Source organism: Haliotis rubra, unplaced genomic scaffold (assembly GCF_003918875.1).
Source record: "Haliotis rubra isolate DU_JTF1 unplaced genomic scaffold, ASM391887v1 Scf294, whole genome shotgun sequence".
In the NCBI taxonomy this organism is placed as follows: Eukaryota; Metazoa; Mollusca; class Gastropoda; order Lepetellida; family Haliotidae; genus Haliotis; species Haliotis rubra.
The window spans coordinates 14965-40267 of record NW_025766962.1 but is presented as its reverse complement, the minus strand read 5'-3'; the positions used below and the strand labels follow the sequence as shown (position 1 = coordinate 40267).

At 41.0% G+C, this 25303-nt stretch overlaps 2 protein-coding genes across 2 annotated transcripts; both read right to left on the bottom strand.

Moving 5' to 3' along the window:
* Window positions 1-4398: 4398 nt before the first annotated feature.
* LOC124282165 lies at window positions 4399-6194 on the bottom strand. The gene is made up of 3 exons (XM_046718125.1): window positions 5970-6194; window positions 5613-5739; window positions 4399-5389 (listed from the first exon to the last, which is right to left on the bottom strand). The coding sequence occupies exons 1-3, from the start codon at window positions 6134-6136 to the stop codon at window positions 5252-5254; spliced, it is 432 nt and encodes a 143-aa protein (XP_046574081.1). The 5' UTR covers window positions 6137-6194; the 3' UTR covers window positions 4399-5251.
* A 1503-nt stretch (window positions 6195-7697) lies between these two features.
* LOC124282159 (von Willebrand factor A domain-containing protein 7-like) lies at window positions 7698-25044 on the bottom strand. The gene is made up of 15 exons (XM_046718118.1): window positions 24939-25044; window positions 24291-24464; window positions 21654-21717; window positions 13416-13513; window positions 12946-13137; window positions 12599-12811; window positions 12351-12470; window positions 11402-11563; window positions 10944-11083; window positions 10624-10783; window positions 9924-9991; window positions 9135-9291; window positions 8685-8860; window positions 8058-8169; window positions 7698-7960 (listed from the first exon to the last, which is right to left on the bottom strand). The coding sequence occupies exons 2-15, from the start codon at window positions 24451-24453 to the stop codon at window positions 7698-7700; spliced, it is 2088 nt and encodes a 695-aa protein (XP_046574074.1). The 5' UTR covers window positions 24454-24464; window positions 24939-25044.
* Between the last annotated feature and the right edge of the window lie 259 nt (window positions 25045-25303).

Sequence of the window (25303 nt, the reverse complement as noted above, 5' to 3'; positions counted from 1 at the left end):
TCACTAACTAGCTGTGTCTGTAAAACCATGGAGCGCATGGTCAACAATCGATTAATCTGGTACTTGGAGACCAATAACCTCCTTAGTGACCTCCAATGTGGTTTCCGAAAGAACCGAAGTACCATTGAACATCTGGTGCGTCTGGAATCTTTTAAAAAAAAATCCATTGTCAACAAACAGCATACTGTATCTATCTTTTTCGATTTAGAAAAAGCATACGATACAACGTGGAAACATGGTATCTTAAAAGATTTACATGAATTTGGACTGAGGGGCAGATTACCTCAGTTCATATCTCAGTTTTTAAACAACAGACAATTCCAAGTACGGGTAGGTTCCACATTGTCCGATTATTTCCACCAAGATCAGGGCGTCCCTCAAGGCAGCATCCTGTCTGTCAGCCTTTTCAGCATCAAAATTAACAGCCTCACTAACGTCTTGAACAGTTGTGTTGATGGGTCCCTTTTCGTGGACGATTTCAATATTTCATGTCGTGGTAAGAACATGCACGCAATAGAAAGGCAGCTACAACTCTGCCTTAACAAAATCCAAAAATGGGCGTCAGTCATGGCGTCACGCTACACGGAAACTTTGACAATGTCTTATGAATTATCAAATCATTGCATTGTATCTATTTATAATTTCCTATTTCTTGCTACGATACTCTTCCCATGGATATTCCAAAGGTATTGAGCCATTGCAAGCTTAGAATAGACGGATGAATGTTGAAAATTTTCAGAAAATATTAGGCAGTGTAAAATCGGAATTTGTCTTTGTTTACATTTCAGACAAGCGCAGTCATCCAAGCACAGCGTTCGTTTTCACACCCAATCTGTTTCGTCTCATTTTATCTAGACAGTTGGTATTGGTGACACAGACCAGTTGCAATTTGATTCTAAAATGTATGGGGAATTCAGTGATGCATTTTTAGAAGCTGAATATGAAATATACGTGATGTAATAGGCGTCTCAGTACCGGCCTTCGCGAAACGTGATTTTGTAAACACTATCCAATATGGCGGAAAGCGCTCTACTGTGTTCGTGTAGGTGCATTTTCGAAAACATCCCAACCGATTCTAGTTCATCGGCAACGTTTCAGAATTATAATTAGCGATTTCATGTAAAACTGATATCAGTGATCATGAATATGTTATTTTTGAAATTCAATACTCCCAGTAATTATCCGATTTTCACATTTCAAAACATACAGCAAATAACGCTGTGAATCGCGATTTCGTACTGTGTCCAAAATGGCGACATTTTCGATGAAGCCTTTTTGAGAAGTCATTTTCAGCACTTGAGCTTTGTCTAAAATAACAGTGGATGGTATCAAGAAACAGGAAATTTCAGAATTCGAAACTGTGAAGTGTATTTGTGTGCGTGAGATATTTTGATTTTTATTGGACTTGAAATTGAGGGTTGAAGGGGAAGGACATATATGTCCCTGTGGCATCCGGGGGTTAAGTTTTCAAAATCCAAAACAAATTGTATTCACTTTTGTCGTAAATACAAACCACACAAGGATCCAGGCCTATCTTTAGATGGTACTCTCATCAAGGTAGTAGAAGAGGCCAAATTCCTGGGACTCATATTCGACCGTCACCTGACATTCTTACCACACATAAAATATTTAAAAACCAAGTGCTTGAAGGCTCTGGACTTACTAAAAGTCGTTTCAAATACAGAGTGGGGAGGGGATCAGACTACCCTCCTTCACTTGTACAGATCTTTGGTTCGGTCTAAACTAGACTACGGCTCCATTGTTTATGGTGGAGCCTGCAAAAGCAATTTAGAAAATTAGATTCTATCCACCACCAAGGCCTGAGGCTCTGCCTGGGAGCTTTTAGGACCTCTCCGGTAGACAGTCTATATGCAGAGGCTAACGAACCTTCCCTTGAACAACGCCGCATTAAACTTTCACTGCAGTATATCACTAAATTACGCTCAAATCAGACCAATCCAGCATACAATTGTGTTTTCAACCCTCTCTATGAAAACCTGTTTCCTAAACTGCCAAGCCTGGTTCCACCACTTGGAATCAAAATTCAACCACACATATCTGCAGCTAAAATTGATCTCAATAGCATAGCACCTTACCGACTCCTGTCTTCGCCACCCTGGCAGATGGTGAAACCACAGGTCGATCTTACCCTCACTAAACTCAAAACGTCCGAAACAAATCCCTTGGTGTTCCAGCAGGAATACAACCAGTTACGTTCCAAGTATGACACCCATAGATCCATTTTCACAGACGGATCCATGGATGGGGCCAAGTTGCCAGTGCTACAGTCATTGGATCCAAGACTGTCTCCTCTAGGATTCCTGACAACAATTCCATTTTCACTGCCGATGGCAAAGCTATCTTTTCAGCTTTGACCTACATTAAACAGCAGAATCATTTCCAAAACTTCATCGTTTTTACAGATTCATTATCTTGCCTTCAAGCACTTCAAAATGTGACTTCAAGTCACTTTCTACTGACCAATATGACATCGTCATCTACTGGTTGCCGGGTCACGTCGGCATAGCAGGTAACACAAAGCCGACGCTGCAGCTAAAGCAGCTCTTTACAAGCCCTTATCTCCACTGCTGATTCCGTACAGTGAATTCAAACCCACTATCAAAAGCTATACTCGGGACCTCATGCAAAAAAGGTGGGACACTCAAGTAGGAAGAAATAAACTGTATGAAGTGAAGCCAACAATTGGTTATACCTACTTGGGTTGCCAGTCAAGACGTGATGAGGTAATTTTACGACGATGTCGTATTGGCCACAGTCGGTTTACACATGACTATCTGCTGAAAACGGATGGGGATGGAACCCCAAGTGTGTCTCTAGCGATGAAGTTTTCACCATCAAGCATATTCTGCTTGACTGTGTGGACTTATCGTCTGCAAGGGACTCGCATTATGATGCAACAAATCTAGATTTGTTCTCCCGCGTGAGCGCTCATCTGATAGTGACCTACCTGAGGGAAGTCTGTATCATAAATTGTAACTGTGTAATGTGACTAACAAACTGCCTGCTTTTAAATTTAGTGCTATGACTTTTTCTGTTTTTAAATGACAATGTAATGAATATACGTTTTTTTTAATAAAACTCAGTTTGACTCTGTACTTTGTTTATTAATGCAGACTTGTTCTCGTCACTATATAATGGAATAATGCCGATGTGACGTAAAGCCCAACTCAACTCAACTCGTATGACATTACTTTTGAATGTGTCCTGCCATAGTGATCTCTGTAGCGATATGTATTGAGCTGTGAACTTGCTTCATTTTACAATACGGTCGTTAATTACATCACATCTCCTTTGTTGTTTGGATTGATTCCCTGATAACTGTTTAATTTCAACTTAAAATATCTTTCAACACGTAACAGGGACGAAATGCTACAGTGATTCAGCCCGAATAATGTGTTCACTTCGTTGACAACCTTGAGCGCGGTTAGTGTGTCGTATTCACCTAGTCCCTAGCAAAAGCCTAAAGCTAGGTTCCCATATGTACGTATTGTCTGCGTAATTGCGTAGTGCTTAGTGCGTAGTGCTTAGTGCGTATTACGTGATCGTAGTGTCCAGTTCCATGTGTGCGTGTCTAAAGGATATGTGTTGCGTTAAATAAAGTCCTTCCTTTCCTGGAGATTGTACTGATCACAATTGTTATCTACAATGCCACCTTGTTTCTCAAAGAACGCTAGAGAACTAACAGACATAACGGAGGATAAAGAGGATGTGATTATTGCAGGTTTATTGTACTGTTATGTGAAAACACGAAGGCCCCGGTGGTGGATGCCTGAACTCCTGATACAAAGAAGGAGGGTTCAATTAACTGTTCAGTATCCTGGGTACCGAATTTCTTGGCATTTTGCAACTTGTGTGCACAATGAAAACCACGTGACATTGAGAAAACCCCTTGGGAATCCCTACTTCCGGCCTCCGTATAGCGGCGTGATGCGTATTGGACACTTTTTGAGCGTAAGCATGCACTACGTACTATGTATCACGCATCACGTTTTACGAGTGCATGGAAACCGCTAGTACTATTTTAGTATAAAGTGTTGTCAAGCGGAGTTGTCATCACTAAATGTTGTTCTAAGCAACGTTGCGGGTCCTGACTTGCGGGTGGTGTGTAGATGAAGCTGGGTGGGGGACTGACGAGTTAGTTAATTGTAAAGTGTTATTTCATGTCGCTGAGTTCTGGGTCGGTTCTAGCCTGGGTCTAACTACATTTATCATATACCTATGAATAATATGCACCATCTTGCAGATACAATACTGCCTGTCGGCATATGTCCATATTGACCACCCGGGTAGAAATTGCATATCTGCCCTAGCGCCGAAAATGCATACAAGCCGTATTGCCCGGCTTCTAAAAAGGAACGGAATGAATACACGCGAACGCTCGAATCTTCAATGGACAGAGCCTAGTTTATGTTATTTTAGAGTTACGTCCCTTGATGTGGTATATAAAACAAAGTTTATGATATGACAGTTTCCCTTTCGCCAGTAATATCTGCCACACCCATTCATTCGGCCACTATTACACCGTAACGTTCACATCTTCAACAACCCAAGGGCGTCCTAAGAAGTGACAAACGGGTTTAAATGGTCAGTCTGACCTTATGCAGGTCATTCACCATGTCTTTCAGCAGATGGATGCTAATGCCACCACTCACTGGATTACCTGGCGAGGATTGCTGGATCTCGTTGTGGCACATACTCACTGTCCATACAGCTGAAATATTGTTGGATATGGCTTAAAACAACAAAGACCACACTGATTTTACACATGTCGTTATTATTACGAGCATATGTTGTTGTAACCAAGCACAGATGACCCCCTCCCATACATTAGCCTTTTGATTGACAATTGTGACATATTACTGATAATGAAAGATGTTTCCAGTATAATGACAACAAATGAATTGCAGCATAGATTGGAATGTAATCCGTCAAGAATACACTGCATACAAATCTAATGATCATAATAATCATAATGCATAATAATGTTATAATGATTAGAATACAACAGATGTTTCTGCATACGTACATCTAAAACAAACATTACAAACAGAAAGTGTGAACAGGTCTTCTCTAAAAGTCAATTCCTGGGATCTCCTTAGTGCCTGGAGCGGAAACAATCCAAATTCGAATGAGGAACGCTCCTAGCAATTTATGAAGCTGTAAGCATATTTACATAAAGATTAGTTTTGAAGGTCGATAAACTCATTACTCAAGGACTCTCGTAATAAAATCAATCGGCCGTCTTCATCCTTCCTCTGCCTCTGATGACGACAATGACTACAGTGATGAGAAGCACAAGGATGATGAGTCCAGCACCTCCCGCAGCAGCGACGATGGTAACAAGTTCATTGGACCAGGCGTCGGGGGGCTGTAGAGCAAGACACACAGAACCACATATAACTGCATTACATGAATATACACACATAGTTATAACATCAAATCCATGTTCATCATCATTTATTTGAACCTACATTTAGAACAAATTATTTATAAAACACGTATATAAGTATCTCCTTCAATCAATAATGTGAATGGTGATTTAGGAGGACATAAAACAATCTATTTCTCCAGGATTTACTTGGTTGACGAACCTGAGTTATTGGCTTGCAGGACTGAAATGGCTTCGTCAGTCCTGGGGCGAGATCAAACACACACTGACCGGTGTTGCTGGCGAGGTCGACAGCGATGATGTAGACAAGTGCTTTACAACAGTCGCCCCTGCCGGAAAACACACTTTTTTTCATTATTTATGATTAAAACGTGGAGTCACTTCATTAGTGGGAGTATTTCTTCGAGAGAGGAGTTGGCATTGATGACAAGTGACCGGTCATAACTGCTACTGAAAAATATATTAATTCCTGTGAAACAATATAGACAAAAGGCAACCTTTTTTACCCTTCTTACCCATGTGAAACAGATTGCCAATAACTGAGTTTTGACATGCTTACGTGATTGCAGCAGATATGGTGCCGTTGTAACCAAGGGTGAAATTGTCGTGTCGGAACGATCCTGTTGCATTAATAGAAGCGGTCACTTGGTAGAGTCCAAATCCATCGTCTTTGATTTCAGCAGACCCTGACCACTTGTACTGGCTGCACACACAAGGGTCAAGCATTGTGACGTCACAACTACCTGTCACCGAGGTGACGTTGCAGATAGGGATGGTGTCATCTTCTGCCTGAAAATGCATGTAACCCGAAACGTCTCGGAAACATTTGGGACGGGTATCTTTCTTCCGACAGCTACAACCGACATACGTCATTATTCTGTTGCGCTTACACTGGCAGAAATCTGCATATACTGACAATTATCTGTTAGTGCATATACTGACAATTATCTATAGGCCCTTACATTGACTTACACTAACAAACATATGTTGGTGCTTACACTGACAAACATCTGTTGGTGCTTACACTGACAAACATCTCTTGGTGCCTACACTAACAAATATCTCTTGGTGCTTAAAAACATCTGTTGGTGCTTACAAGCAAACTGTTGGTGCTTAGACTGACACTAGCAAACATCTGTTGGTCATGACGTTGACAAAAACATCCGTTCCTGCAGGTCTCACACTTACCCTGACCACACGCTCTTCTGTGGAGACAATTACGACATCGAACTGGAATTCGTCCCCAGTAGCGGCAGATGCCGACGCAGAAACGGTCACAGTGCTGTGAGAGTATGAGAAGTGACATTAGTATTGACAATGTTACTTGAATCAATATAAGCCATAACTACGCCCAAAATTTGTAAAAACTAAAGTGTAAATTGCACATCATATCAATGCTGACTATCAAGAGTAAACCCAAATCAATGTCTGATATTGTCACATACAGTAGGACATGTACCTGATCAACCTCACTGCTGGCCTAACATTGGCTGGTCGTGCTCTCAGTCTGATATTGTCACCTGGTGTTGGACTTGTACCTTATCAACTCAACTGCTGGCCTAACATTGGCTGGTCGTGTTCTGAGTCTGATATTGTCACATATAGGACATGTACCTGATCAACCTCAGTGCTGACCTACCATTGGGTTGTCGTGTCCTGATATTGTCACATGGTGTAGGACATGTACCTGATCAACCCCACTGTTGACCTACCATTGGGTTGTCGTGTTCTGATATTGTCACATGCTGTAGGACATGTACCTGATCAACCTCACTGTTGACCTACCATTGGGTTGTCGTGTTTTGATATTGTCACGTGCTGTGGGACATGTACCTGATCAACCTCATTGTTGACCTACCATTAGGTTGTCGTGTTCTGATATTGTCACATGGTGTAGGACATGTACCTGATCAACCTCACTGTTGACCTACCATTGGGGTGTCGTGCTCTGATATTGTCACATGGTGCAGGACATGTACCTGATCAACCTCACTGTTGACCTACCATTGGGTTGTCGTGTTCTGATACTGTCACATGGTGTAGGACATGTACCTGATCAACCTCACTGTTGACCTACCATTGGGTTGTCGTGTTTTGATACTGTCACGTGGTGTAGGATATGTACCTGATCAACCTCATTGTTGACCTACCATTAGGTTGTCGTGTTCTGATACTGTCACATGGTGTAGGACATGTACCTGATCAACCCCACTGCCGACCTATCATTGGGTTGTCGTGTCCTGATATTGTCACGTGGTGCAGGACATGTACCTGATCAACCTCACTTTTAACCTACCTTTGGGGCGTCGTGATCTATCTGATATTGCCACGTGGTGTGGGACATGTACCTGATCAACCCTGCTGCCGAACCAGCTTGCAGTGTAAAGTCTCCAGATGCACTCTGCCCAGGCTCAAGCATGTACTCCAGTGGTATGTTTGTCGATGCAAAGTTCTGATCGTCTCTGATTGTGACAGTTACATTGGATCCAGCGTCACCCTTGTTGACAACCAGGAATGGTACTGACAACTGTTCGTTGATGTACAGGCTTCCTGTAAGAAGACGAAAAATCATGTTGTTCAGCTGGTTGTTGTACTAACATCAACATCGCTGATAAATTTCAAAGCTATGCCATTTATTGTCTCTTACCATTGAGGGGAAGAAGTCTCAGATCGATGCTGACAGGGACAATTCTTCTTGCCCGAAGACGCAGAAATTGGTTTCCCTCCTTGTCAGCGCCTTCTATTGATATTTGGAATGCCTGTATCATCACAAAAGGAGCCATCATATTTCAACTGAGGCTGTTGTTAGTGAGTGGGCTGGGTTTAAGGCGTTTCAGCTGAATGGGACAGGAAAACCAGATGTTATACCAGTGTCGGGCATTTTCCAATTTCGTGAAACCCACAAACATGGGTTTGGTGGTTACAAACATGAATAGGATTCGAACCTAAGATTATAAGTTTCTGGTGGTCTCAAGGAACGCTACCCTGCACAGCCAAGTGTGCCGCCATGGACAACTGGGCCACCCATGCCCCCACTGAACATGTAGTAAACAAACAGGAAATACACCTTCCCAAGCTGATCATATGTCATGATGAGTGGATCATTCATAAAGATCGCATACTGTGCCCAGGGCTTAGTGATAAGATAAGATAATGATTTATTATCAAGTAGGAAATTCTTTGGGGAGCGCCGAGGGGGCACGGGTGTCTCAGCTGTCTAGGACATGTCTGTCATGTGTACAATGATCAAGTATCAACTGATCCAGGGTTTTACCTTCACAGGCAGTGAGAACGTGGTCCTGTAGGTCAGTGAATCAGCTCGTGACGCCACCTGTATCAGTCCGCCATGTCTTGCCAGCTCAACTCCTTGAGTGTCAGTTAAGATAACCTTGTCTACTGTGCCAACATCATCTGACGAAGGAATGCCAAGGATGACTGTGGCATTTTCACCTGTTAATAAAACAGAGTCTTCACCTAATAGTACTGATACAATTTAGTTAAATTAAAGTTGTATGTAGATGAAACAGGAGACTACTTAACAACACAATGATACATAGTGCCAACTTCCATCAGTCTTTATACGGCACTGAGGCACTGGTAAAACATTTTAAATTAAGATACTGATAGGATATTTTACCCGAGTTGTACAATGAGTCGGTTACCTGGAAGTGTAGGGGACTTGGGAGGTGTGTCTTGTCACTGTCATGCTTGACCACTTACAAACCTGCTATAGGTCGTCCGCTGATCTCATACTCAAACCCGGAGATGGGGTCCAGCTTCACAAAGGTTGTAGATATGTCCAGGGTACTCTGAGCTGTCACCTCCACCTCCCAGGTATTGGAACCCTGGCGGGCTAGTCTCCACACGCCCGTTGTTGGGGTCTGAAAACGTCAGTACAACGAAAATCTACATCTCTCAGAATGAACATGAGAAGTGTATTGAAATTGGCAATATAATTATAATAGTTGATAAAGTGTGATATTTTGACTGCATCTGATAGAACAAGAGTTGAAAACAATTGATAAGAATCCATGTCACCTTTTAGTTTCACATGTCATACTGTCATATCATTGCGGGTTCTGCATGTGTCATGTAACCCATCCAGTTCAAATGCTTGTTTCACGGCCACATATCATTGTTTTTTAACTATTAATTTTGCAAAAATTTTCAACAATCCAATGCACCCACCCACAGGCCACATAGAATGATTTTCTTTTGTTGCTGTCGATCTATCCCCTAAGTTGTATTATGAACCGTTATGTTGTAGTTTTACAGGTACCGTTTTCTCACTTGTAAATAACCGGTGATGTACTAGTTGCTTCGGGGGCAAGATACATGTATATGTTTCAAATGTGATATAAATTCATTGAAAGATATATCATTTATTTACACATTTGCTGCAATAAGTAATACTGGCATTACCTTACATTTTGACTCACTCACTCATTTTGGTTGATAGATAAGTTCAGTTATTGGTTACGGAGCTTGAAAACTGCAGGAAAAATGTACACACCTCAACCTTGACCAAAAGTATTCCATCTCCAAGATCAGACACAGTTACATTGGACGAAGCCTCGGTATCTGAAATGACAGTGGACGATACACGGAGCAGTTCCAACAACTGTGATATGTACAAGTATTCTGATCCTAAAATGATTCCGTCACTCATAAACACATTCAAGATCTCTGATCGTTGACATTTACGACCATTTCTCCAGACCAGAGCTTTGAAAAGTGGGAATGATTGCCGGATGTAAGTGATTGTACCTGCCTAAAAGTCTTTTACTATTGCTCGTTCAAAAAGTATAGCTATCTATTGGGCATCTATAGTGATATATACGTCACTCTTCGAGTTATCATCTGATAACATGCAACGTGTATCAGCTTGCTGCCTGAACTTTCTTGTACTATCCTCAACCTGGAGACACGTGGTGATCTAATCCATATGTATGTCATTGGAATATGTCATCGAGAGTTATATCATATTTTACGAGTGTTTAATTCAAATTTGTGTTTCAAATTTGTTTAGGTTTCTCTTTTCAGAGGAATTTGGTAACGTAACCGATCGATAATACCGTGGTCTCGATCAGCTCACAGGTTGCAAACTATCACTGTGAACAATCTCATATGACGTCACAGTATTCCTGACATCATGCTGTCCATACAGGCTGACCAGTCTGGTGTGACCAGTGATGTGATTCCAATATACTTACTGTCAGGTGTATATAGTTTATACACGGGCGTCGTTCTGTTCAATGCTATAATCTTGACTGTAGCTTGGCGAATGGTCTGGTCCACAGGAAAGGTGACGTTCTCGTCAGAAGCTGGTAGAGATGATTTGATGATAGTGACAGAAGACGTTTTAACTGATTCCTGGAACAATAGCTGAATTGATGGAACAAGGCTGGATTAACCTTTGTGAAGTCAGCTGTATTTGTTTGATAGCCAGTTTAAATAGACCACATACTACAAACAATAGTATACTATAGTTCGGGTGAATGTGTACTGTCACTTGATGTTCACTTCATTGTACCTTTATAATCTCAGCGACCTTGGCGATGCCTGCCTTGCTTGTGACGTAGACGGAGCCTCCAGTAGCTGTGGCTAGCCTCCTGTATAAATCCTCACCGTCCGTCGAACGTCTGTTCCTGCGGTTCCTGTTATCATCGCCCTCTGTAAGAGTTTTTCAAATACACGAATGTAAATCTTACCATGTTACAACATTCCCTGACATATTGAACAGTGACATATACAATGGTTTGTTTTAGATAAACAGATTACTCTCACCGTAGAGGGAACACCCGGTGTCATCACTATTACACACTGCGTCATGATGTAGTCGAAACTTAATCGTGCAATGGTTTAATGTTTCATCACTTTTATTGAACGCTGTTTTATATAATGTGTGTTTACCGCTCAGTATTCACGTATAAAGTACAAGTATAGCCATAAAGAACTACTAAAAGAACTAAAAATATACATATTGAGCACCTGTCGACCGCTTCCGTCGAGCACAATCACCGGTTAATATGAACTCAAGATGAACGTTTTTCAAGATAGCCAGTGACAATACTGTGGCTCCCAAATTTGCATCTTTAGCAGAGGCATCCGAGAAGAAGTATAGTTTGGAGTTGTAATTGCAAACAGCCAGAGCTGAAAAATAATTAGGTTTCTTGAAATGCTTATATCCGAATTATACATGTATTTTTCTTGGGGTCCAAGATTGCAGTTTCAAATTGATATGATTTTTTATACAATTGTTGAAGGCAAACCATACAGTTGAAGCATTTTTGACATTTTAGCAATAACTTAATTTATATAATTACATGGCATAATTTACCAAAAGTGCAGACCTTGGCATCACATTGACACAACTCCACTAAATGGGATTTTGGGACCTCAATACTTGATGCCTTATTGATGCACCTAACTGATATTTCTAGATAATAGGCTCTGATAGTGTCGTGGATTATATGAAGTCACTATTCACATGTGTTTTGGGGTACTTATTCCTGTTAGATTCAACATTCACTGAAATGTATGTCACTAACATGACAATCGTTTTAATCTCTAAGTAACAAACCAACCCGTGAAGATCCGGGTTAGAATAGGTCCTCAGCAACCTATGCTTGTCACAAAAGGCGACTATGCTTATCGTAAAAGGCGTCTAACGGGATCGGGTGGTCAGGCTCGCTGACTTGCTTGACACATGTCATCGGTTCCCAATTGCGCAGATCGATGCTCATTCTGTTGATCACTGAATTGTCTGGTCCAGACTCGATTATTTACAGACCGCCGCCATATAGCTGGAATATTGCTGAGTGCGGCGTAAAACTAAACTCACTCACTCACTCACTCTAAGTAACAAACCAATTTATCCTATGGAGTGGGCATTGTCGTAGGTATTTCAGTTATCAGCGTGACATCGTTATGACCTCACCGTTTATGAGGCCAGTCATAGCGTATTCTGGGCAATCGCCGCCACCAGAGACGCTGATCTCGTCCAGATATCGTAGAGCATCATCCCCATCAGCAGTCGTGTAAATGGTATTCAATGACACTGTTCAATAAACACACGTTATAACACGAATATTTATTCACAAAAGGTTTTACGTAAAATGTTTAATGTAGTGTTCACTGGATGTGATGTTAGGATCTTGAGGAAATATAGAACGGTCTCATACTTACACGGGTCATTGAAGAGGGAGAAAATGAAGTTTGCTGGTTCCTCCAGGGTCCCAATCTGACTTGATATTATATCTCGAGTAACAGACTTAACTCCTGCAATGTCATTGCGCATGGAACCAGAATAGTCTATGATCAATACAAACGAGGCTCCAGATTTCAGTTGAAATAAATTGTTGAACTTGTCGGTCCCGATGATACCGCTGATTCCGTATTCTGGCAGAACCAAAGTGTCAAAGAAATAATGGACAATAAGAACTGAAATATTTATACATTGTTGAGCATGGTGCAAATGAAGACTGCATAAAACTGCTACTGATGCAAAGGTTTATGGACATGAACTGTTTTACCTTCATCATCAAAGAAGTACGAGGTGTGTTCAATGGCTGCCTGTGCTGCCACCTGGTGGAGATGACTGTGGGGAGACAGGGACACGAGGGTGGAGTCTTTGTTGATTCCCCCCAGGGCTGCCACTGATGAACTGCTCTCGTCCCTCGCACCGCCATGACTGCATTTGCCCGTTCTGGAGACACTAGGGTCTTCTGAAAATACAGTTGTAATTTGAATTTGAGAAAGGTGTTTGAGTATGGAAGAATTCGACATCGTATTTCAATGTAGCCACAGAAGAAGTAACGTTTATTCACACGTTAAGTGAATGAACCTTGTGACTGCTGACTGAACGTCCACATGTAGACTCAATAAGACAAACATGGGATTGGTCTGATTAACTTGTTCATGCACTTCGATACAACTGATGATGTCTTGGTTGATCAGCCTTTAACAGTGGGAATTTGTTGAAAGAAGCAAATGTAAAACTTACTGTAAGGTTTGGTAACATCTTGTCCGCTTCTATAACCACTTGTCAGAATGAAGCCATCCACAATCATATTGTCTTCACACTTTATGTCTAGCTCTTCACTGTAAGAAAGACAGATGATACATTAATGTGCGAACTTTGTAGCCGACATCCATACTATTCTGATATTGTGAACGATGATTCGAGACAGCCTGTCACCTCTAATTTTATCTGTTTGATTGGCATTTAAGAAGTTCATGAGTAATATAAAAGGTTAATGAGACTTACATGGGCAACAACACTTTGAATTATGGTCTAGAATTGCGTGATTAACAAAATCAAACTACCCTTATTTTTAGAAGAAGGTATCTAAATTTTCAATTTAAACTTTTCTTCGTGTTTCGTTTATATTGTCGAAATTTAACGATACTTTTGCTGCAAGAGGAAGTTTCATTCCTTATTATTGCTAAAAAAGGCAGTTGCTTGTGCCACCATCATCAATTGGATCCAGAACAATAGCTTCTCCATTACCAAATATCAGTTTCTTATCCCATACTCTGATTACAAAACCGTAATTAAATCTTACATCCGTGATCTAATGCAAGCGACGTGGAACACCCAAGTAAGTATGAATAAATTACGTCAAATAAACAAACTATCGGTTACACCTATGTGGGTGGTCATTCTAGATTTGAAAAGGTCATTATGCAACGATGTCGCATTGGCCTTACAATATGTATCCATATGAGATTCATTACAAAGTGTCCTCCATGTTGTATCTCTAATTATGAAAAGAATCATGTTTAATGAAGTTCAGCTTGACTCTATTGATTTTTCCACCACAAAGGATAAATATTTAGGTGTAAAAACAGTGAAGGATATTTAAATAATGTTGATTATCTTTGATAATTGGTGTAACGTAAACAATACGTTCTGTAAATAGATCAGTCGTATTATATCATTGGTAGCTTAAATGATAACTGAGAATGTTAGTGGCTGTATCCTCAAAGGGGGTTAAAGTACTAATGGTCCTAAGTATGGTGTTCAACCTTTAGTTGCTGGCGATCAACAGCCCGTATTTTAATTGTATTAAATGTAATGTGGTATCTTTCTGATAAATAGAATATATGCATATTTAAAATGGTTTACTTTGTGACAGATATTTCATATATTTAACACGATCACTTGTGTCGTCACTATATTATGGAATACTGTAAGGGACATTCTTTTGTTGGCCAAAATCTCGCGTTCTCGCGATCTCGTATTCTCGTGTTTTTGGTGCATAGCACTTTTTGTCAAAAGTCGACAACGCGAAAATGCGACATTTGTACATGCTGTCAAATCTCGCAAACTCGACTCGAAATAAGGCCACAAAAACACTACATCGCGAGTACGGGAGAATGCGACATTTCCTTTTCTCGCGTTCTCGCGTTCTCGCGATCTCGCGTTTTAGACGTTGTCGTTGCGCATGCGTAATATCATAAGGCCAAGGCGCATGCGCATCATAGTAGTACTGTGGTCATGCTTCTTTCATGCTTTTCATTTCCCAAGCAGCATTTACCAAAATTATGACATAGCTTGAAAATGCTATGTAATTTACATACACGAAGTGTAGGGTAGCGTATATAAGTCCGCTCCCGTTGTTACTATTTACTGTGTACTTAAAAACTCTTTCAGTGTTGTCACAACCCCTAGTGTACAGTACACAACCCTGTGCACTTAAAAGAACCCACGAACCCGATGGTATATGACCAGATGGTGGTCACATGAATACATGCAAACGCTTAGTTGCTGGTACAGCAACGTGCAGTGAAACTTGGACAAAGTACTGTGACTATGTGTCCTAGTCCACCCTGCTGTGAATGGGTACCTCGTTAGGATGAGAAAGGCACAATAAACTAGGTGCGCCTAGAGGCAGCAAGAGTTGTATACTCCCAAGGGAGTTGAGATTGATAATACTACGTGCCGTTGAGATTGACATCCAATGATCGAGGGAAAAATATACCAGCGCCTTGAGCAAGGAGTAGTTGCGTGGATATGTGCGCTATATAAATATAATGTTAATAATAATAATTCATCCCTGTTACATTCCTAATTTCTTTACTAGATGAAATACTCCACAAACATAGCCCTACTGAAAATGATTGATGCATGTGAATCGAATCCTTCGACAGTAATTGTACACATGTGCCTTAAAAAGTAAAAAGTAAAATGTAATTAAATATTCTTTCGCATCCCATTTTTTTAATAGAAATTAATCGAACTCTGTATTTAAATTTAATGCGGCCTTACCTTCACAAGCTCGGCATGCTAATACTGGAAATAAGCCCCCATTCTCGGCCGGGGTACGTGCGTTGCTCTGAATAAGTGAGTGAGTTTGGCTTAACACGCCTTTCAACAGTATTTATCTTTTCAGTTATATCACGGCTTGTCAGTTCGATATAGGATGAAACCCACCAACATAGGTTTCGCAAGGGACGCAACTCAATTGCGAAGCCTCAGACAACTGAGCTACCCATGATCCCGGTTCAAGATGACTGTATAGGTAATTGGCAGAAAAACGCGAGATCGGGAGATTTGTCAAGTGTCGCAATCTCGCGTTCTCGCGTTTTTAAAAATCGTTACATAGAACTGTATGGGCATTGGCACAAAGGGACGAGAACACGAGAACGCGAGATTTGTTAAGTGTCGCAATCTCGCATTCTCGCGTTCTCGTGTTTATGAAAATCGTTACATAGAACTGTATGGGCAATTGACACAAAAGCACGAGAACGCGAGAACGCGAGATTTGTTAAGTGTCGCAATCTCGCATTCTCGCGTTCTCGTGTTTATGAAAATCGTTACATAGAACTGTATGGGCAATTGACACAAAAGCACGAGAACGCGAGAACGCGAGATTTGTCAAGTGTCACAATCTCGCGTTCTCTCGTTTCTTGTGCTTTTGAAAATCGTTACATAGAACTGCATAAGTAATTGGCATAAAAGCACGAGAACGCGAGATAGTGACATTTGTCAAGTGTCGCAATCTCGCGTCCTCTTGTTTTTTAAAATCGTTACATAGAACTGTATCTGCTGCGCCAACCGCATGCCCAATTGATGGTATAAGTAAAGACTGATGAACAAAGATGAAATCTTTTGAACCTGATAATATTTCCATCTTCATTATGATGATAAGAAATGAAAACATTTGAAGGTTAACCATATGTCAGTGGTAAAAATGTTAGGACTGAAAAATAACGAAGTCAATGTACGTTTATTTTTTATATCTTGTTTTATAATCCTAATTAGTTTATAATCATATTTTTATGCATTTAGAAACTTACTAAGAAGCGCACGATCTGCTTATACTTATAGTGAATATATAACATGACTGTAATATCTAGACATTGTGTATATTGAGTCAAAAAAGAAACTTCACAAAATGTAATTTGGAAAATAATGAATAATTTCTCCGATGATACATCTGATGATACATCTTTGTATCCGAAATAGGATCCCTATCTTTCTACTCTAGAAAAACGTTAGCAAAACCCACTCAAACCCATCCGTTCGTCGTGCAAATGACGTTAGTGCCAAATCAGGTTTTGCACGTGCAGTCGATCACGTGATCTTCGCATCGAAGTTTTCTTCATATGCACGTGTTTGCATTGGCCTCAAAAATTGAAAAAACACTTTTAATCCACAGTTCTAACGCTACTTGAAATGCCACGATTGTCAAATGTGCAACGTGAACGTGCCGTTGGCATGTTGCAAGCGGGAAGATCAGTTATTGACGTCGCAAGAGCAATGGGATGCAGCCGTCGTACTGTGTATGACTTGCGAGGTCGTCTACAACAAACTGGCACCACTTCTGATCGCCCAAGGTCGGGTCGTCCACGTGTGACGTCACGAGCAGAAGACCGTCAAATCGTCCTACGTCACCGACGTGACAGATTTTTGCCGGCTACACGAACCAGGGCTGAGATGTTTAGAGGTCGACTGTCCTCACAGACCATTCGAAATCGGTTGCGGGTTGCCAATCTCCATTCTCGACGTCCATATCGTGGGCCAATATTGACGCCGTTTCATCAACGTCAACGTCTGCTGTGGGCCCAGCGTCACCTCCGATGGACCCCGAGAGACTGGAATCGAGTCGTCTTTAGCGATGAATCCAGGTTTACCCTCAGATTCGCGGACGGCAGGCATAGAGTGTGGAGACGACGTCGTGAACGGTATGCCCAATGTTGTGTACAGGAAGTCGACAGATTCGGGGACGGAAGTTGCATGGTGTGGGGTGCTTTCTGTGGGAACAACCGTTCTCGACTTCTGGTCATCCGTGGAAACCTCACAGCTGCTGCTTACTGCGACCAGGTGCTCACCCCTGAACTCGTTCCTTTCATGGCGGCTCATGGCCCAGGTCTACAGTTCCAGCATGATAATGCTCGGCCGCATACAGCGATGTTGACACGAAATTTCCTTCAAAACGCTGGAATCAACGTCATAGACTGGCCATCGAGGTCCCCTGACCTTAATCCAATAGAGCACGTTTGGGATGCACTTGGGAGAAGGCTTCGTGGTCTTAGGAACCAACCTCAGAATTTGCAGGAACTTGGCGCTGCCTTGCAAGAGCAATGGCGCAGAATCCCCAACCACGTGTTCACAAGCATCAGGCAGTCGATGAGGAGACGGTGTTTGGCAGTGGTGAATGCGCGGGGCGGCCATACACGATACTGAAGTGAGAAATTTCGCATTTATATTCTTGTGACTTGACATTCTGTATACCCATGTTTTGGAACGGCGGTGCAGCCTAATGGAACTGATTATGGCACTGTCAGTGTATCGAGTACATCACACAGATCTCAGCAATGAAATAATAATTTAACCATCTTACCATCTCTTGTTCTTTTATAGTGCCCTGAAGAAAGAATTTGAAGTTTCTTTTCTGACTCAGTATAGATTGTCAACGCGAATCATATTTCACACACACACGCCCTAAGTGCGACCTAGTGTATGTTGTATCATTACCAAACCGAAACATGAGTCTCATCAATCAGTTCAGACAATGCCTACTTTTCATCCGATCCGAATTTTCTCTTGTGAAAGTGAAAAGAGACACTACAAACATCTTAGGTCACACTAAGTTCCAATTCCTTGTTTCATAAGAAAATGGTATTTACAAATTTATTTTAATTTTAAAGTTTTAAAAAGTCGTATCTCTATATCTTATACCGAGGTTTAGGCAGCTTGCCGTTAACTGAGACGTCACAGACTGCCCCGGTTTAATTTAAAGGATAAAACACGACTCCGAGGTTTCGGTAGCAAATGTAAATCCGCAGAGTCCGGAAAATCCCTCGGGCCGAAATTTGCTACCAAAACCGAGGAGGAGTGTTTTATCAAACTTATGAACCGTCATGAATGTAAAACACAAATATGTATTATTTTCACTATGTGCAAATGGTTTGTGTACATGTACTGAGCAGAACAACATTGATGGAACAGCCCGCAAATGATGGAACAGCCGGTGTCAACCGAGATGCGACTGGCGGCCAACACCTTGCCTTGCACGCGCAATGCACGCAGTACCCGTTTTGAGAGGAACACATGGTTCAGACTGACAAACAATCTCATTCTTTCACAGCGATCCTTCGTAGCCTAGTGGATAAAACCGCTAAGCAAGAGAACGAAAGGTTGTGGGTTCACGAAACCAGCTTTCGCCACTATATATTTGAAGTTTTCAAAATGGGATATTTTACGATGAGTGATAGCAAGACATAGTTCTATCAATCATAAATAACGGTCATTTCAAAACTTCATATTATGTTAAATAACGGCCATTTCAAAACCTAGTATAGGTTGTGAAATGGTCGAAATTTAACCTGATATGAGGTTTCGAAACGTGTACTTCAATACCTAGGTTTAGAAATAATCAGTGCAAAGTCAAAGAAGAGGTCTACCTGATTCTGGAAGGAACATACTTTACTACAGACAAAATCAGATAGGTTTATAAGAGGTCGTACAATGATTCACAATTCATCTGGCTGACTGGTTACAATTGTTATGTGTTTTTTGCACATATTGACTTTATTGTTGTAACATACAATATGATTGATATAATATCAAGTCCGTACCAGACCGCATACGTTTATAACATTTGATACCCAGTTCGATGTCAGCAATCAGAAAGTCTTCACCGGAATCTGTTCTTGTTCATAACAATTTTTTAGTCTAATCCAATGCAAGCCGACCCCTCAATTAATGAACTTAGACTCTCCCAGTGTGTTAACACAGTCTGAAATTCGACCGATTAGCACAGAACCATTCAAGCATGATTCGACGGATCGGCACTGCTGGCTGTTCAAAATTCGACGGTTTAGGCCGTAATCCTTTGAAGGAAGGACGTTGTTTTTACACAGGCACTTTAAGACAGGGTGTATTCAGTATAGATTATCTCATAAAGCGTGAGAGATCGCAGACCCAAATCGTGGTGATCGCAAGAGATGTCCATGATCGTGAGGCATCTTGATAATCGTGGCAAAATATTAAACATGTTTAATATTTTGCTACGATCATGACGATAGTTTTAGCTATCGCTTCAGAACGCGGTACTGCGTAGTAGAGTATGGAAAATATGCTCGCTAGTAGTTCTTGATTGGTAACTATTTTCTGTATCATGTAAGATTGATGTATGTCATCTATCATGTATATTGTATGTACTTGACAAAGATTACATGTGATCAATGTGTGGTACCTATATGGGATTATTGCATGCGTTGACTGTGCGGCTGCTGGATGTGCAGACACACTCTCGTGTCACCCATAGGGTAGGTTTCTTTGTACAGTATCTACAGAATATTTAATCATTATAGTATGCATTATTATAAGTCTTTATACCAACACTAATTTTGAATATCACTGTAAACACATGATCACGTAAGTCACCTGTGTTATATTGCATCGCGTAATACCTGTATATGATTGTTGATAGGAACATTTATGCACTATATTTATTATGATGACATGTTCATCAGATGTGATTTAATGTTATGTTTGCCGTGTATTAAATATTAATGTTATTACAGGGTAAGTTCTTCTACCACGATATGGAAATAAACAGATATCTCACTCAGAACCCGTAGTCTGTGGTTAATAACACATTGAAACTCCACTATATCATGGCTGTCAGAGGAACACAAATATTATTGGTACAAATGTATTTCTATTTGTTGGAACTTGGAGACAAAAGAATACTATAAAGCAGGATGTTTTCTAGTCAGGCGGGAGCGGAAGAAAATCTATTAAAGTAGCGAATATGGTGTCGAGTAAAACGTCAGACACGCTCACTTTAGCCGACTGCTACAAATTGGCCTGTATATACATTTGGTTGAATGAATATGCTAACCGTATATGATATTGTATCATGGAGAAACTAACTGGTCTGTGATTATTTCTATAACTGACGGCGTCGCTGTGAATTGATGCGGCTTTAAGTAATAATTTATCACTCACTGACGTAAATATATTTTCCAGCTTCCGGACACTTTCATGATTTCACTTTTATTGGACATTCATATTCACAAGTTGAGGATTATTAAGTACAAAGGAAATTGTAACAACGGGAGCGTACTTACATACACTACCCTACACTTCGTGTATGCAAATTACAAAGCATTCGTGTTTTTGTGGCCTTATTTGACAAAGCGAGATTGCGAAATTGCATGTACAAATGTCGTATTCTCGCGTTGTCGACTTTTGACAAAAAGTGCTATGTACCCAAAACACGAGAATACGAGATCGCGAGAACGCGAGATTTTGGCCAAATCTCGCGTTCTCGCGATGTCGCATTCTCGCACTTCTGGCATTTTTAGCTTGTTTCCAAAGGTCCAGATCGCGAGAATGCTAGATCTCGAGAATGTCCCTTACAGTATTCCATACTATATAGCTGAGGTGACGTTAACTTTTAACCAATCACTCATTCATAGAAAGGCTGTCACGAACAGCACGTTGAGAACAAATATACGATCACCGCTCCACTTTTAACTAGAAGGCGCCTTAATAGGTATCATGAGCAGTCATACAATCCGTCCTGTCCACCTGTTTCAGGAATGCATGGCCCGACTGTTCGACATTACATGTATACAATAAAATCATATTTCCTTGGCATTACAGTTATTCTAAGGCAACCAGTTAATAAAACAAAGCTTTCACAAAGTTTACTTTGGTGCTGCATGAACTTTCATTCTTTCCGAGAGCGAATTTATGATAACTGTCACGTTTTATACGTACCCACATGATAGACAGGTGTCCATTGCCAGCGGTGCTTGACCGAGGAGAGGTTTGTTTCGTATTCCTAACAACAAATAGCTATGATAATGTTATCCATACAATACACTTCGTTAAGGCATAATACATATTTCTATATTGTATATTATGCTTGTCGTTCCTACCGACTCGGCAAGTTGAAGATTAGTGAGAGGCGTGATGATTTCTTCTTTGAGTGGCATTTTATAAGGTAGGAAGTACAATATAGACAAACTTTATGGATAACAAACTTCTTTATTACGAAAGTGCGACGTTCGATTATTGTACCGTTGCTGTTTCAATCTCATCCCACACTTGTTCTATGGGTGCAATACCCGGTGAAAGAGACACCTAAGGGAGAACATGACGTGTGCAAGAAAATCCATAGACACCCTTGCAGTGTGTGGACGGGCGTTGTCCTGCTGGTAAAACTGTAGTTGAGGGGGTGCAGCAAACGTGAGGCGTGAGGCATGAGTACGCCATCCGTGTACAGTGTAACACACGGTTGTTACACTTTGACAGAAGACGTGAAGAGGTGTCCGGTGGTGGTAACTAAGCCCCCATCCCCCATACCATGACGCTACCACCACCACATCTGTTTGCCTGCAGGACACAGCAATCCGCGTAGCGCTGTTACGTCGACGCCACACACGCAATCGGCCGTCAGCAAAGGAGAGATTAAAGCGTGACCCATCCGAAAAGAGAGCTCGTGTTCTGTCAACAAGACGCCAACGCTGATGATGTCTTGCCCATTGAAGACGTTGCCGTCGATACCATTGTTTGCGAATTAGCCCCACGTATGAACGTCTGCAGTTAATGCCTCGCTCTCGTACGCGACGCCTGACGGACCCTGGGCCTAGATTTTCGAAGCTCTCTTAGCGCTAAGATGGCCGTAAGTGCCATACATTAACATTAACTTACGACTATCTCAGCGCTAAGAGAGCTCGAAAATCTAGGCCCAGGGTGCTGTTGTACAAAACAACCTTACCGCTAAGACTACTTTAAGTCTATGTTAAGGTACGTGAGTTACGGCCACCTTAGCGCTAAGATCACTTTGTGAAACGGCACCCTGGTCTTTTTCTACCTCTAAGGGCCGCTGCTGTTCTGTTTGCTGGCTGGATCCGGTTACGTAGGTGAGTTACCGGATGTAACCGACTTTGATCTGGTGTTGTCACCCTTGGTCTTCCCGTCCGGAGACGGTCAGCAATGGCACCTGTACGTTGATGGCGTCCTGTAAGCCTTGTGATAGTGCTCACTTGACATCCAAAGCGTCTGGCTACATTAGTGGCGGTGGTACCCTCCTGCCAACTCCTAAGAGCCACTCCTCTCTGCAACTGTGTTATTCGTGGCATCGTTCATCATGAACATCATTCACGTCACGTTCACAGAATGAATGTTGTTGGGGACGGACCACTTTATAAAGGGTACATCTCAGTGAAAACTCTCGCTCACTGGCAATACCAGTGACTGTAAGACCATAATTCATGATTATTGTTGCTGCTTTTTGCAAATGATGTATGCCATTACATCACCTGCACTCACAACTTAAGATTATTATTGTTAACGATAACATACAAATGTTCACATTTGAAAATTTTGACATGAAAATGTACTTGCGTTTTTATGTATATATCATGGCGTACCTTTCCTAGCCTCTGTTCCTTGTGGGATTTATGAATAGTGTAACTGTGTTTATATCTTCTGAATACGACCATCATCAATTCAGTATTACATAAGATGTTAGTACAATGTAGATTATATATTATAACTTTAAGCCACATATGAAAATGCGGTCATTGTGTTTGCGTTTATTTCAATGATGTAAAATCTGTCTTTGGTCCCGTGTGTATACGTATTTCAAGCATTAACCGCATGGCACAACCGTTACGCCTTGCATTGTGTAAAGAGAATGAAGGGTTGGTACGCATCTGTCTACCTCACGTCGGGTTAGGTTTCTTCCTGGTTTAAAGTCATGCATTGTGGCTGCGTTGGCGCAAACGGTTTCGTATGTGCAAATAATGTATGCCATTACATCATGTGCACTCACAACTTATTAATATTGTTAACGATATTATACAAAAGGTCACATTTGAAAATATTGACATGAAAATGTACTTGGGTTTTTATGGGGTTAAGTATATGTCATGGCGTATTCAGTTAAACCTTTCTCAGCCTCTGTTCCTTGTGGGATATATAAATAGTGTAACTGTGTTGATATCTTTTGAATACGACTATCACCAATTCAGTATAACATATGATCTTAGTAGGTTATATATAATAATAAAGAGTCACATATAAAAATCAGTTCATAACAAGTATATCCCACGGTTACTGTATTTGCGTTGATTTCAATGGTGTAAAATCTGTCTTTGGTCCCGTGTGTCCACAATTCCAGGTATTAACTGTATAACTCAATAGTTAGGTCTTGCATTGTGTAAAGAGAATGAAGGGTGGGTACGCATCCGTCTACCTCACGTCGGGTTAGGTTACTTCCTGGTTTAAAGTCATGCATAACCTGTAATCTGATGTTCACGTGGTGATCAAATGTCTCAATGACACGCGGCGTTATAAATAATTGTTGGGCCAAGTCGTGGTGTCGCAATAACTGAAAGTGAGACTTACCGAGGGAGTAGTATGGAACAGCTCCTTTGAACTCAACCCAGTTTGTGTTACTGTAGAACATTTGCATGATGTGCAGAAACTGACCAATCAAAATCCTGGCCATGTCAAAGTTGGTATTGTTTTGTGACAAAACGAAGATGGCCTGTTCTCTTAGATTCGTCATCTTCTGGTTTGCTGAAACAGAGTACGGAGGGACAGAATTTGAATGAGGTTCGAATGTGTGACATAAAAGTAATGGTTGTATGACGTACACTGTGACGTGAATCCCCACATTGACACTTTCACACATATACTAATCACTAAAGCATATATTATTGTTAAATCATATTTAAATATTGATTGCCCGCCTTTTCGCGAACACCTGGTATCATCGCTATTTCATAGTGATTCATAAACACATGCTCTGTCATCGTATCGAATGCTAACAATCACTGGATTTGTTTATAGGCAGCGTCTTACGACTGCTGAAACAAATTTCTGCCCATGATATAGTCACAACTGTACAATCAACTCTGCTTTTGGCAGAGATTTCTTATGAATGTGGAAATAAGAATGTTGAATAATGGCATGTTCAGCGAAACACAATATTTACAAAACAAATCAAATGACTGTCAGCGCATGTCCAAGAACACCACGCATCTGATTTACCTTCCTTGATTGTCTCCCCGTTACAGTGCCACGCCGCCGTCCGAACTGATCCAGATTCACCTGGTTATTGGCATTGATGATGCTGTTAATAGTTTCCCGAAAACGGGATTCTGACACTTCTTCTGTAACGACAAAAACATCATCTTGTATTTAAAACAATCATTATGTGGAATTAGTATTTGATAAGAATTGAATCATTCATTTAATACGGGCCACAAGTTCTTATTCCTTTAATGGACTTTACCCACCAACCTTTGTGCTAGCGACTTGTACAAGGTACTCACGTCATGTTGTAAGAGGTGAATATGAAATATATCCCGTGTACGTATTTGCCTGTCGCAAAACACTGATGTAAAACAATAGTT

Coding starts and splice junctions, on each gene's coding strand:
- LOC124282165 (XM_046718125.1), bottom strand. CDS start 6,136: ATGCTTGACCCTTGTGTGTGCAGCCAGTACAAGTGGTCAGGGTCTGCT. Junction 5,740..5,969: donor ACCATATCTGCTGCAATCAC/GTAAGCATGTCA, acceptor GTTTTCCGGCAG/GGGCGACTGTTGTAAAGCAC. Junction 5,390..5,612: donor CCTGCAAGCCAATAACTCAG/GTTCGTCAACCA, acceptor CTTGCTCTACAG/CCCCCCGACGCCTGGTCCAA.
- LOC124282159 (XM_046718118.1), bottom strand. CDS start 24,453: ATGACGAATCTAAGAGAACAGGCCATCTTCGTTTTGTCACAAAACAAT. Junction 21,718..24,290: donor TGTTCCATACTACTCCCTCG/GTAAGTCTCACT, acceptor ATTTGTTGTTAG/GAATACGAAACAAACCTCTC. Junction 13,138..13,415: donor AGATGTTACCAAACCTTACA/GTAAGTTTTACA, acceptor CTGTATTTTCAG/AAGACCCTAGTGTCTCCAGA.